The 15412-nt window shown below is 34.2% G+C and overlaps 1 protein-coding gene across 11 annotated transcripts in view; it reads left to right on the forward strand.

Annotated features, from left to right (window-relative positions):
- RIMS2 (regulating synaptic membrane exocytosis 2) overlaps positions 1–15412 on the forward strand; it is a 609946-nt gene that overhangs the window by 270135 nt on the left and 324399 nt on the right. For 10 of the 11 annotated variants that reach the window (XM_059995033.1, XM_059995038.1, XM_059995032.1 and 7 more), the window contains exon 1: positions 7888–8441. The exons of the other annotated variant lie outside the window; for it this stretch is intronic. In XM_059995033.1, coding sequence (XP_059851016.1) covers positions 8320–8441 — 122 coding nt within the window. In that variant the 5' untranslated portion in view covers positions 7888–8319. Of the gene's footprint in view, positions 1–7887; positions 8442–15412 lie in introns of those variants that run through there. 11 annotated transcript variants of the gene reach the window in all.

Below are 15412 nucleotides of genomic sequence, written 5' to 3' on the forward strand. Positions count from 1 at the left end.
AACTTAAGGGTGACCTCCCCTCTCTACTGATGCAACCCCCAGCCATTTTTTTCTTTTCAGTTCTTTCTTTTATTACATTTCCACCCGAGCATTCTTTTGTTTGTCTATTCTTATGTGTTAGTTCTGAACTTATTTTTTCTCAGTAGTATTTTCAAATTTGTATTGAGTTTTCCGTTTATCCAATCTTTAAAACTATTTTAGTCTTCCTTTTCTCTGTGTGAGAGTTGATTTGTGTTCATAGAGCAGGATTGACAAATTTTAGTTACATCTCTCAGAAAAAGTTTATATTTTTTCAAACAGCCAAGACTGTAAGACTACAGAATATATGAACTCAAAATTGTTGTGATGTAAAAATAACTTTTTCACTTCAGTGGTATATATCTGAAATTCATTTGTATAAATTATTTGACATGGTTGAAAGTTTTGAGGTTGATTTAATACTTCTGTCTGGAAAGTGGTAAGAAACCCATTTCTTCTGGTTGAGTTTGCTTAATAAGAATTAGAGTCATGTGAATGGGGAGAATTATGAATATTTGATTTTTTCATTGCAGTATTTCCCCCTCCTGCCTAAATATATTTTGATCCAGTGCTTCAGTGCATCTTTGTGTTTTATTCTCTCAAAAAATGTGAGATTTGGGGGTTATGTTTATGTCCAGGACCTACATTGGTTTTCACATAATCCTTTCTTTTTTACATTCTGGGAACAATTACAAACTGTAAAAGTAGCTTACATTTTACTTTATTTATTTTAAATTTATTTATTTATTTATTTATGGCTGCGTTGGGTCTTCCTTGCTGCCTGCGGGCTTTCTTTAGTTGAGGTGGGCAAGGGATACTCTTTGTTGTGATGTGCAGGCTTCTCATTGCGGTGGCTTCTCTTGTTGCGGAGCATGGACTCTAGGCGTGCGGGCTTCAGTAGTTGTGGTACGCGGGCTCAGTAGTTGTGGCTCGTGGACTCAAGAGTGCAGGCTCCGTAGTTGTGGTGCACGGGCTTAGCTGCTCCGTGGCATGTGGGTCTTCCCAGAACACGGCTCGAACCCGTGTCCCCTGTCTTGGAAGGCGGATTCTTAACCACTGGACCACCTGGGAAGTCCAATCATACCATTCTTCTTAAAACATTGTCTTTTATTAAGGCTTAGAGACCACCACACTTTCCTGATTTCCTCCTACCTCTGTGGCTTCTCCTCTTCTTTCTTCTTTATGCTTCTTCTTTACCTGATGACAATGTGGAACTTAGTTCCCTGGTATACCGTCTTAGACTTTTTTTTTCCACCTTGAACTTTCGCTCTGGGTGATCTCATCTAATCATTACTAACATGCTGATGCTTCCTGAATTTATATCTTTAGCTGAGAACTCTTTTCTGAACTCCATAGTGACATATCCAATTGCTTACTTATCTGGCTTTCTAGCTATCTTACATGCTCCTTAAATTCAACAACTCATCATCTTTCCCTTCCTTTTCCCTCAATCTGCTCCTCCTTTAGTGTTCTCTTTCTCAGCAAATTTTAAGATTATCTGCTTGATTACTTAAGAAAGAAATCTGAGAGTCATTTTTTATTCCTCTCTTGACCTTCATATACTACCTCCCACCCCTGTGGCAAATCAATCATTGTGTCTTGGTTGATTCAACATCTACCTTTTTAGTCTTTTTTTTGTCTCCATTTTACTGTGATCATTTTAATTCAAGCCAACTAATATCTTGGTTTGACTATCGTATCAACTTTCTAATTGATGTCCTTTCATCCACATGTGGTGAGATAATTTTTTGGTGTATTTATGATGTCTCCACTCCTCCCTTTTTTCATGATGTAACGAGTAGGAGGAAATTGCGTGAAAGAAAGGAATTGTGTATATTGTGTATATTCAATATCAATGTCCCATAATAAACCATAATGGAAAAGGATAAAAAAAGAAAGCAAGGAAAGAAAGAAGAAAGAAAGAAAGAAAGGGATTGTGGATGGGAACTCTTGGAGGCCACTATTATTGCACAGTATTTCATTTGTTCTCATATTTTGCTAAAACACACTTATAGTTGTGCTAATGATTATCATTTTTCATTTTCATATAATGACAATGTGCAGTCAGTATTTCTTTCCTGAAGAATCTAGGGATACTTGGAATTTACTAGGTAGTAGAGGTGCCTTCTGGAGGCAGTTTGCAAGCTTAAGTTGAGTGCTTGGAGTCCCAAGGCTATAAATATTTCCATACCGTCGTTCCTGGACGGTGGCGCTATTAGAGATGGAGTTGGATCTTATTCATATGGATATTGTTCCCTGAAATTGTAGTGTTGCTTCCAGTCATTCTCTTGATAATTATCAAGGGAATAATTACTTGGAACTAGCAGTCCTAATACTGGAGGGACTTACCAGAATGTATTTTCAGAGGTCTTGGTTCTCTTTCCTCTAACAGATAGAAGAACCTCTAGGTGTCAGAGCATATAATCACTCTGGATATTTTCATTCTAGAGTTTAACTCTAGGATTAGCACTCTACAGCCTGATTCTTGAGTCTGATAGGAAAGGTATTCCTGCTGCCAGCTTGTAGGTGTGGGGACTGCTCTGGTAAGAGCTGCTCTGGACTGTTGAAGCAGCTCTGTAATACTTCTAATAATGCAGCTTGATTCAAAGCACAGTAGGATTAGCCCTCATATATCTGGCCTAGAAAGAGGAGTTGGGGAGATGATAATGATGGTGGGACTTCATACATTTGTGGAGGCTTTCACTGTTTTCCCTTTCCTTTCGGAATTAGATGGTAGAAACTGTGGAGGCTGTTCTGCCTCACTGGTCAAAACTAGGGAGATAGATACAGAGTTCAAGCCCTGGGAAATGCTACAGAATTTTTTTGGTACATCAGAAAATAACTGAGGATCAACACATTTAAAAAAACTTACTGGGCTTCCCTGGTGGCGCAGTGGTTGAGAGTCCGCCTGACGATGCAGGGGACACGGGTTCGTGCCCCGGTCCGGGAAGATCCCACATGCCGCGGAGCGGCTGGCCCGTGAGCCATGGCCGCTGAGCCTGCGCGTCCGGAGCCTGTGCTCCGCAACGGGAGAGGCCACAGCAGTGAGAGGCCCGCGTACCGCAAAATAAATAAAATAAAATAAAAATAAAAATAAAAAAGATTAGAAAACACTGATTTGGGAGACAGAGTGGAAAAGGATAAAGCAATGGAACTGCCATAATTATCAAATTATGGCTTGGGAGGTGAGCAAGACGAACAGCTTCTATTGGCGAGGAGACAGTTTGGAAAACCTCAACACATTTTAACAGCCAGATATCTCCGTGTGAGATATGAAGAAGCACCTTCTCCTCTTACAGCAGGCCTGATGTAAAGAAGTTAGTACTAAGTTTTCTCATCTCATTTGGATGTTTCATAGTACTAATTAAATAATTTGACTTATTACAGGATTTTAGGAACTTATCGATAAAGAAGAGAATAGATACCAGTGCTAATGGGTATAGCCAATCATGGGAAAACTAATAATCTAGTATTTGATTTACTTGAGCATTGCTAAGCAAAAGTTTATGGGCTAACATCATATTTAATATATTATGGTTAATGAATGACTTCATTGTAATTGTAGAAGTCTCCACATTACGTAGGTTAAATTTTGGCTTTTCTTGTGGGTACTGTACCAAAAACTACAGCATAATGGAAAAAAAATTCTGTGATGTTTTCACCCAGAGATCATCAATATTAACATTTTGGTGTTTATGCTCCTAGTGTTCTCTCAGAATTTGAACATTTTAAAAGTTTTTACTACATACTACTAAATATTTCTCAAAAAGGTTCTATCAGTATACACTGCTGCCAGTAAATATGGTTTAAGAGTGCCCATTCTCTGACCTTCTGGGCAATACTTTGCCAGTTTAATAGGCAAAATAAATTATGTTTTTATTTTTATATGAAATTTGGGGATTACTTTTAGGTTGAACTTTTTAAAGCGTTGATTGACTTTTTTGCTATCATCTTTAATGAAATTGCCTCTGCTGCTCAAAGTTTCTTAACATCTCTTCTTCCTTGGGAACTCTAGTTAGCATTGTCATTTCCATTGAGGAGCTAAAGATTCTAATAGAACAGTCATAGAGAAAACAATTGCCAACAGCTACACCATTTGTGAGAGTTAATGCCTCTCTGCAGGACTAGATATAAGTATGGAGCTGACCTTACTTGAAGGACATTCTGAATTTATCTCATTTTTGCAGAAAGGTGTAAGCATAAGCATTGCATCCCTTCATTCAGCATCTAACGAACAGGGATATAGAAACTTACCCAAAGAAATTCTATAAATATTTTTTGCATGAATAAATATGATAAGTAAAAGATACCTAACATTATTGTTAGAATCCTGGTTCCAATAATTTGATTCCTTAGATAGTTCATAGTGAGGTTACTTCCAAGTACTATATACTTTATAGTTTATAAAATACATTTATATATATTACATGTTTTCATATAATAATTTTATGAAATAAGTGATGTAGCTTATTTTACATTTGAAGAAACCATAGTTCGGATATATAAAGTGAACATCCTGAAGTATTAGGGCTAGATAGTATTAGGGGTCAGTACTTAAATCCAGGCCATTTGACCTCAAGTGCCATGTTCTTTCTGTCCTTATAGAAGCCGCTGATATTTAAGTTACTTGTGAGCCTTCAGTATGTAGAAAATTTAAAACAAATATTAGCTATAAACATTCTTTATAATATTTAGGATATTTATAACAAATTACAAAGTCCATCCAATGAACAATGTTTTTGGTTGCAAATATTGGTCTTTCTTCTATTTATTAAGCCTTATAACATGATGTGGTAGGCTAAAACAAACAAACAAACAAACACAGAAGCTAAGAACCAAATTAAGCCCTGAGCAGTTTCCTGTCCTACTTATGGGATGTGAATAAAAAATAATTAAGTTTTCCATAAAATTTAGGCTTCTTATTTATTAAGCACCTACTCTATACTAGGCACTGTGGTAAACAAATAAATGTGGGCCTTAATCTCATGGAACTGAGGGTGAAAGACATTAAACATTCTTTTTCAAGTAAATATGTAGTTATACTTTTATCAAATGCTATGAAGAAAAAGTATAGGGTACAATGAGAGTGCATAACGGGAGACCTAATCCAGGTCAAAGAAAGTTTTTTTGAGAAAGTGACATTTGAGCCCTTAAGGATGAGTAGGAGAAGGTGAAAGGTGATAATGAGGTGGGAAAGTGGAAGAAATCTCCTCTGAGATATTGAAGGAACTGTGAGTAAGCCAACCAGAAGTGTGTGTTGTACAGTGACAGCTGGAAAATAAGGCTCTGAGGAAGGTCGTTGCTATATTGTTTACTTCAGAGAAACCATTTTGAGGCTCATTCGAGTAGTCTTTCTATTGCTTAGACCATTTTTGAAACTCTTGCTGTGAGCTTGCCTTCAAAGAAACTTTTTTTAACGACAGAGAGTGTTTTGCAGTGTAATCACCTTCTTATTTAATAGAGTTGCTTTAAATTGGCTTTTGATTATTTATAAAAATTGAATCTACCCACAAGGGGGAAAACTGTATATATATATATGTATATCACAGATGGTATAAACTTTGAAAGTAAGAATTTAAAAATGCATGTTTCCACTTATGGAAACTGACCTTTCGTAGATGTGAAAATCAACCTTGTAATCAGAGGCTTAAAAATTTGAAGCACATCAGGTTGCTTCTGTTTGAGTTAAATGGAAGAAACCCATTTAAAGTTACTTGTGAGCTGAAAAATTTGAGATGTTTGCTCTAACTGAAATATACTTGACTGGGTCACTGGAGGGTAGGTTTCCTGTTCATCTATGGAGACTGATCTGTTTACAAATAGATGTGCATATATGTCTGTATATGTGTATGTGTGTGCGCCCACGTGTGCACGTGTATAGAAGATAGAATGACAGGGAAGGAGCATGTGAAGTGGAGTCTGAAGCAAAGACCTTCATTCAGATACTCTATCTTTTACAAGCTGTGTGATCTTTAATCCCTTAACACCTAAGTTTCTTTTCATCTATAAAACGATAGCAACATTATCACTTACTCATAATGTTTTCTAGATATTAAAAAAATTTAGAAGTACTTTATAAGCCAAAAAATACTTTATGACTATTATGTGTATATTTCATAAATAGATTAGTGTGCACCTATAAAATTCTAAAATAATAAGCAAAATAGGAACACTCTTAGTTGAGGACAAATCCATAATTGAAGACCTTAGTTTATAAAAGAAGTAAATGATTTGTTTAAAAGTTTATATTATTACATGTTTACTTTGTATCATTTAAAAATTTATATTATTGTTTATTTTGTGTTATTTCGTGACATGTTTATTCATGTCAAAAAAGAATTCACCACTTCTAAAAAAACTTCTTAGTGTATTTAAGTGCATATTTATTGATAGTGGTATGTGTGTGAAAGGGGATAGAGGAGGTTAAGGCTAAAAGTTGAGGGAAAAAGGGCTAAAAGGGATGTATCTGTTAAAGAAATGTCATGATTTAGGAACAATTAGAGATCAATAAATATATTAATCATCTCTATAAGTGAGTTGATTTTTAAAATTTGGTTTTAAATTCACCAGAGCTACACCAGAGCATCTGTTGTAGAAAGATGGATGATTCTGGATATAGATTAACCTAAGATTTTATCTAAACCAGAATTACTCATTAAGAATGGATGGTGATCTGGGGTACTCTAAGACCACTGGGGCTGTCAGGAAATATCCTTCTGAAAAATACTGTGACCACCATTATTGAAATAAATTAATAATAGTTGATAAAGTCTCTCTGGCCTTCGTTGTGTTTTTTGATTTGTGAGAAAGTTCATATTTTATGTGTGCTGTTTAAGTGAGTTTTAATTGATAAGGTATAATTTTTTTCTAACATTACATAAATATCATGTAGTCACTATGTATGGCCTTTAGAAAGGACCCAGATTGAACATTGTTTACTTTCCTTTCATTGTTCATTTTCCTTTAAAAATAAATAGATGAAGACTTTTTTGTTTTGTTTTGTTTTGTTTTGTTTGCGGTACGCGGGCCTCTCACTGTTGTGGCCTCTTCTGCTGCGGAGCACAGGCTCCGGACGTGCAGGCCCAGCGGCCATGGCTCACGGGCCCAGTCGCTCCACAGCATGTGGGATCCTCCCGGACCGGGGCACGAACCCTTGTCCCCTGAATCGGCAGGCGGACTCTCAGCCACTGTGCCACCAGGGAAGCCCGATGAAGACGTTTTAAAATTAAACAAGAATTAAGACAACTAAGTACATGTTTTCCAAATGTCTCTTGAGAATTATGGCATTATAAATGCAGGCAATAAAAGCCCTATTGTCTGTTATATTTTTATTGCTTCATGATATCAAAAGAAGGATATACTACTTTTTTTTTCAAGTATTTTTTAAAAACTTATTTAATTTATTTATTTTTGGCTGTGTTGGGTCTTCGTTGCTGTGTGCGGGCTTTCTCTAGTTGTGGCGAGCGGGGGCTACTCTTCGTTGCGGTGCACGGGCTTCTCATTGCGGTGGCTTCTCTTGTTGCAGAGCATGGGCTCTAGGCACACAGGCTTCAGTACTTGTGGTTTGGGGGCTCTAGAGCGCAGGCTCAGTAGTTATGGCACGTGGGCTTAGTTGCTCCGCAGCATGTGGGATCTTCCCGGACCAGGGCTCGAACCCTTGTCTGCTGCGTTGGCAGGCGGATTCCTAGCCATTGTGCCACCAGGGAAGCCTACTACTTATTTTTTGAGTGTTCTGGTCCTATGCAGCAACCTGTACATTGATGAGACCTATATACTCTGTTGCTGGAGTTATTCATTTTTCAGGGAAAGAGAAAAGGGTTGGGAAATTTATAGTTTCTCTCCCTCTTACCTAGTAGTAACATTGAGAAGATACCTTGCCCCATTTTTATTACTTCTGAGATTTTATTGCTGGTAGCCAGATGTGCTGAAACTCCTGATGACAGCATCTATTCATTGCGTGTTTTTAATAGGCTGAGAGAAATATGAGTAGAGTACATGAAAGCAGCTCAGCTTCGCACTTCAGCTGGGAATGCCCAAAAAGCTTACTGCTGTTTAGAATTCTTGCTACAGTCAGGAGAAAGCCGAAAGCCGCACGGGTACTGAATCTTCTACGACTGAATTAGAAGAATAATGACTGTACAATTAACTATCAACCTCTGCTCATTTAAGCGCAGTTTTTACAGAGCTCAGGAGAAATATGGAACTTGATTGGCATGTTTTTATTTGATGGTGTCTGCAAATAGATGACTTTAAAGACAGGTGGTAAGGAAAAATAAGAGAAGGAAGAAAAAAGGAAGGAAAATGCAATTTGAGACATTGCGCCAGGTCTGCAATTCTGTTTTATCTCATTTTCATGGGGTTTTTTCATCCCCACCAAATATTTTACAAAATGAGCTTTTTGGACAAACACTGAACAATACAAGGTGGGTAAAGCTAAACTATATATTCCTCTAGTATTGATATTTTCAGAATAATAATCTTATATGTCTGTAAAATTGTTCAGTATTGAAATATTAGTAGTATAAGGGTGTTGTCTTTTTAATCATAAATATAAAATTTTATGTAGTTCTTAATTGATTTTAAGAAGGAAAATAAGCTTACCTCAAAGCACAAAAAGCATCTTAAATTTAACTAGCTTGACCTCTGAAACATAATACAGGCTGTTTCATGATTTCATTTTCTAATAAAATGATTAACTTAAAATGTCTGATAGACATTTTTCCTTTGTGATCACGCCAGTGATTACATTGCATATATAAGGATGGGGATATATAATCATATGTGATTTGTTGGAACATCTGAATTAGCAATCATGCATGCTCTTTATGAAACATGTGGAAGATGTTTTCTAGGTCTAAGACATTTCTCTATGCAGGGTAGATCAATAATCACTTTAAAACAAGCTATATTATGGAACTGCTAATAACGCTTTGTATTAGGTCAGCTAGTTTGGAAGGATGCTTTGTTATAAATTCCTATTGCTTTTTCAACCTGATCTTTTTTTGGGGTGTGTGTGTGTGTGTGTGTGTGTGTGTGTGTGTGTGTGGTGAAGGTTGTTAAATTATGGACATATGTTTTAGATGGTTTCTCTGGCTTACACTAAGAGAGATAGCCTATTAAAGAATGCTTTTAAAATGCTGTTTTATCACCCAGTTCTCCCCTCATTTAAGTTGTTTGCGTTTTGAGAATTTCTAATGTTATATACCTAGTGTAGAAAAGACCCCATTTAAACTAAATATATGTGGTGAAAGACTGAGAAGGAAATTCTGTGAACATGATAATGCACTGAAACCTTCTGGAAATTGAGGGAGAACTAAGAGTGCATAGAATATTGAATGGTTTTTGCTGGTCTCTTCCTTTTAGGGTCTCTGAACAATGTGAGGCAGCCTATTTTAGAGATTTAAAAAATACCTATTACACAGTATATGTTTTGATTTAGCAAATGAAAAGGAGGCTTTTAGAATTTGTTGACATTTAAAATGTTTACTGATGATAAATATATCTATGACCTTTTCATGGAATATAGAATAACGTATCTTTTTTTATAAAATTTCACTTCTTTCCCCATACAGTTCTCTTCAATTAACTAATTTGATTGTTTTTTACGTTTAGTTTTTGGACTAATTTAAAATATGTGAGTTATGAAATTCTGTGATATTCTAAAATAGGCTATCTATATTTTAAGATTTTTTTTTAGTTTAGTAATACATTGCTTGAGTATCTGTAATGATAAAAATAATCTGTATTGCATTTTACATTTACATGAAAGAGGCAGTATGGCTTTCTTAAAATTTCCATGATCTGAAGCTATCAGACTTTTAGGATTGGTACTCATCCTTTATACATCTATTCCTTGTTTGATTTCTGTTTCTTTTTTTTATGCCAAGAATTTATGTGTTAAAAATATTAATATTTCGGCTGGGTATACATTCACTTTAGAAGTGGTGCTATTAACAGCATGGTATGGAATTAGTTTTAAAGTATATGTTAGTAGTTTTAAAATATGAGAATATCTATTTTTTGAGGGAATCGTGTGCATCCCTATTACTATTCTTTTCCTTGGCCTCAAGTTTCTATTATTGTTGGCATGCTTATAATTGCAATGCTCTCATTATTAAAAAACCTGGAATTTTATGTTGCTGCAGTTAAACATTAAATTGTGAAGTTTCTAATGCTTCTGTGAGGCCAGTCTTATTTAACTTTTTTGATTTTTTATCTAAAATTATCTGAAACTACCAGTTAATCAATAAAGATTTATTCTGTTTTAGGAGGAATAAATCCCCTGCCTTTATATATTTTTGACTTCTTAGTCTTCAGAAAACATGAAATTTTTTCACATGTAGCTCTACTGATCTTCATAAATGCAAACTACTTGATTTACTTTTAATCAAGCAAAACCAGTTATACAAAGAGTTATTATTTTAGAAGTATCAAAGGTGAAAATAAGTTTATATGAACTTATAATTAATATTGCCACATATTCTAATGTCTTGGTTACTTTGGGTTCAGATCAGATACAGTGGACTTTTAAAATTCTTATTCTGCTTGGACACTGAATCAGAAAAGTAAGATGTCGACTAAAAATACCATTCTTGAAAAAATTATGCAACAAAGATGATATGAGTATGTCATCAGATGATGTGCTCTTACAACAACTTTAAAAATGTTTCTAAATAACAGGCCTTTCAACTTTGTGGACTGGACATAATAAAGGTCTTAAAGTTGAAGCATCAGTTCTATAACTGTCACTCTGGAAGAGCAGTGTTGGTTGTTATTACATTAATAATAATTGTTTAATTGGATTAGTTGAAATGGAATATTCAGTCATTGTATTGTGACATTAAGTATGATCTTTAAAGTGACAGAAACATAACATCGTAGATATGGACAATTGCATTATATTTTATTCTGAATTGCTTTCTAGGAGAAATTACTAGAATAGTACTATGTGTTAGTAGTAGACAATCTATTATCGAAAGGGAACTCTGTCAACTAGTTTTCTTGAGACTTTTTCTAGGTAACTAATCTTGTCCCTAAATTTGCAACTCAACTTTCATCAGATTTTCAGGTGGTAGGGCAGTTTACTTCTATGACATACAAGCAATAAAAGGTTAAAAATGAAAATCTCCCATAATAATTATTCCAAAAGCATTTCCAGGTTCAACTTGTCAAAGAAGCAAAGATTTTCAATACACAATAATATTTATGCATCAAAAGTCACTAAACTGGAGGTAACTATAGATTGTTAAAATATTTTGTTATCTAATGAATAATTGAAATATATTTATGAGTGAAAAAAATCAAAATATTTTAGATGGGCTTTTTGTTGGAAACCATATATAATGACCCTTATGTTTCAAACTGAAAGTTCTTAGCTGATTCTCTTATCATTGTGCTTCTTGAGTACCATTTTTGTGCATAAAGGAAGTGGAAGGATATTATCTTCTTTTACAGCTAAAATAAAACAACCGAAGGTCCAACAAGAAAAAAAAATTTGTGTTGGCATCCAATGTAAATCCACTTGATAGGTTTTGATAAAATGACACTTTAAATTCTTATTATCAAATTTTCTTACTGTAAACTCATTTTTCCCCAAATTAAATTATTTAATCAGGATACAAAGATAATTGCTTTTGTTACCAGCAAAAAGTTCTCAAGTACTAAATTCATTATAAAATCTAAATTTTGTGATCTTGTCTTTGGAAGCAAACAAAAATGTTGGGATGCTAGAAGGTATATTTTTAAGTGTTCAGGGCCTTGAGTAATCAATTGCTTTGAGCAGTATTTAAATAACGTAATAATGATGACTATCTTTTGTGATAATATTTGTGGAAAAAATGTACTTAATAAGTTTTTCCATTTTCAGATTTTTAGTAACATTTCTTGTATTTTCCTACAAACCTGTAATTATTTCTCTATCGCTAAATGTATGACAGTGAATTTGCTGTGATTGCTGGCCACACAGGGGCATAACAGGACTGCAATTTATTCAAAATAGATAATAAAATAGAGACAGTCTTTCTCTCCTTTCCATCTACATATAATGAGTTATGCAGGCTTTAATATTTAAAAGTAAGATTTAAAAAACCTACTAGATCAAAGAAGATTTGGATTTGTTGTTGTTTTCAATTACAAGTAAGGTAACCATATTATCTGATTTGCCTGGACTGGTCCCAGTTTATGCCTGCTGTCCCCCACTGATTATTATTAGTACTGCTTTTCTCTCTCAAAAGTGTTATTATTTGACAATAAATTACAGAGCCACTCTAATTATAAAACTGAAATGTAAAGCTTGAATTCACCTAGTGTAAACGGGCTCTTTTCCTCTGAAACATTCCCACAGTTCTAAAGCATTAATATTATTTTAAATAAAATTTGATTTTGCAAAGGAAATAATTATTTCATCTGGTAGTGTTTTTGGTCAGAAATATTTAGTCCTTTACATAGCATTTACTATTGATTTGGTTTATAATGAAGCCATCAATTTATGCTCAGGGTTTTTGGCACAGACACCTGTTATTCATCATGGCACATTAACGACTACTTTGACATTGAAAGAACAGCATGCTTACTTTTTATAGTTCTGGGAGTGCAGTCTGCACAGTGTGCATTGTTTGGAGTTGTTATGATCACAGCACAATCGATTTTCCATTATAGGAACATATTTCATGAACAGTCTGTATTCTGAAAGATAAAGCACCCAAGAGTCTGGTGTGAATGCGCACATGTGCATGCACATACCTACACACACATATATGTACATGTATAAACCTTGTTAAATATATAATTATTATGATAATAGTTATAGACATAAAGGTTTATTTTAACAATTGTCTCTTTATATTTCTGATCAGAGTGACTTTTGATTCCTAGATGTGTACCATTAATATTTTTACCAGAATGTTTATTGTGAATCTTAACCATATACCACAATTATTAGTATAGATACTTAATCTGATACTGATGTGCAGTCTCTAAGTACAATTTTCTCTAGTCAAAGAACTTTTTATAAAGTTACTGCTTTTGTTGATGACTGACATGTAAAAGTTAGCTATACTTTTTTATTATCAGCTTCTATATGATTGTAAGGAATCTGAGAAAACTCAAAGAAGATAATTACTGGTAAACTTATTTTGTTTAATTCTGGCATTATGCACTGAATAGTAAAGTGAATTCACTTCATATATGCTATGAGCTGTCTTCATATCCATTTATGAATTACTGACAAAGATTCATGTACCCAAGCAAAGAATTCCTAGGGCTGATCTAGGAACTTAGGTTCTGAATTTGAGAAGTTTTAAGGATCTCAGAAATGTTTGTGAGCACTATTTTGGGGGCAAAATGAAAAAAGCCATTGCACGTTAAAATTGTGGCATCTTAAACTATGAGGGATCTTTATTTTGTCTAGTGTTTTTCAAGCCATGGTTTTTGTTTGCCTTTTGATTTTGGCAGAGAACACTTCCTTTAAAATCTAACTCAATATGTAAAGCAGTTAAAAGTGGAGCAGCTCTGGTTTAGAAAGTGAGACGTGGGACCCAGATTAGGCTATAAGGAACACGATTTTCAGCTGCTTAAACTCAGGACTTCTTAGTTGAGTTCCTTTAAACTTTCCATTTCATTGGATGACCTTTGAAATGTCAGATATAGAGGTAAAGGAAAACCTCAAGGAGAGCTGCCATGTTTAGTCAGCAGTTGATTTGTGCCTGACTTTTCTACATATATTGTGGTAGCTTTACATTGTGCAGTGAACACAGGAATTATGTTCACATCTTGGGTCTGCTACTTGCTGGCTATGTGATATTGGTGAAGTCACTATACTGTGAGCCTCTTGAATTAGGGGCTATATATTTATTAACCTCTGAATTCCCACACTTATATCCCTCATGATTCTTTACGCTCAATACTGGCTCCCCTCAGCCTCCAGAACCAAATATTGTTCTGATTTTTTTTTCTTAGTATAGATTGTTTTGTCTCTTCTAGAAGTTCATGTAATTGAAACCATGTAGGTGATACTCTTTTATAAAAGTCTTTTAATCAGCATAATTAAAAAAAAATTCATCCATGTTGTTGCATATTGAGTAGTTTTTTCTTTCCCTAGGAGTAGTATTCTATTTTATGAATATTCTACACTCTAATATTAATCTCCTTGTGGACATATATTTTTATTTCTCTTGGATGAATACCTAGAAGAGGAATCCTTGGGTGATAGGATAGGTCTATATTTAGTTTTATAATGCCAGATCATTTTAAAAAAATAATTAAACTCTCACCAAATATGTTTGGTGGTTTCACACACTTTGCAACATTTGATGATATACATCTTTTTAATTTTTTGTCATTCTGGTGAGTTTATAATAGCAACTCCCTTTGATAGTGTTTGCCTAATGACTAACAATGTCAGGCACTTTTTTATATGCTCATTGGCCATTTGTATATCTTCCTTTGTGAAGTGTCTGTTCAAAATTTTAGAAAATATCTTCCTTTGTGAAGTGTCTGGTTTTTTAAAATGTAGGTTGTTTTTATTAATGAGTTGCAAAAGTTCTTTATTCTAGATATCAGTCATTTGTCAGATACATGCTCTGTGAATATATCTTGCAGTCTGTTGTTTGCCTGTTTATTTTCTTAGTAATTCCTTTAGATGAGCAGAAGTTTTAATTTTGATAAAATCTAATTTATCAGTGTTTTTCTTTTAAAGTTTTTGTTTTCTGTGTGCTGTCAAACAATTCTTTGCCAATCCCTAAGTCATCAAACTATCCTCCTATATATCTTTCAAAAGATTTATAGAGTTTTCGCTTTTTAATTTAGGTATACAATGCATCACATTAATTTTTGTGTGTATGGTGTGAAGTAGGGGTCAAGATTCATATTTTTCCTGGTTGATATCCAGTGTTTTACCACCATTTGCTGAAAAGACTTAAAGACTTTCTACTCTCTACTGGATTGCTTTGTCACCTTTGTAGAGGATTAAATAATTGTATAAATATGATTCAATTTCAGGGCTATCTATTTTGTTCCATTGATCTATTTGTCTATCTTTCTGCAGTATCCTAATGTCTTACCTTTATAGTAATCTTGAAGTCAGGTAGTGTAAGTTCTCCACCTTTATTCTTTTTCAAGATAAGCTGGATATTCTAGGTCCTTTGCATTTTCATATACATTTTATAATCAATTTGTTAATTTTGATTTAAAAGTTTGCTAGGATTGAGTCTAGGATTGTGTTGTATTTCTGTACATTGATTTAGGGAGAATTAACATCTAAAAACATTGATTTTTCCCTTTGGATATTTCTTCATTTATTTAGGTCTTCTTTAATTTATCTAAGAATGTTTTGTAGTTTTAAGGGTAGAGGTCTTGAATGACTTTTTTTCATAAGTATATAAAGTATTTGATCATA

Source organism: Delphinus delphis, chromosome 17, assembly GCF_949987515.2.
Source record: "Delphinus delphis chromosome 17, mDelDel1.2, whole genome shotgun sequence".
Taxonomy (NCBI): Eukaryota; Metazoa; Chordata; class Mammalia; order Artiodactyla; family Delphinidae; genus Delphinus; species Delphinus delphis.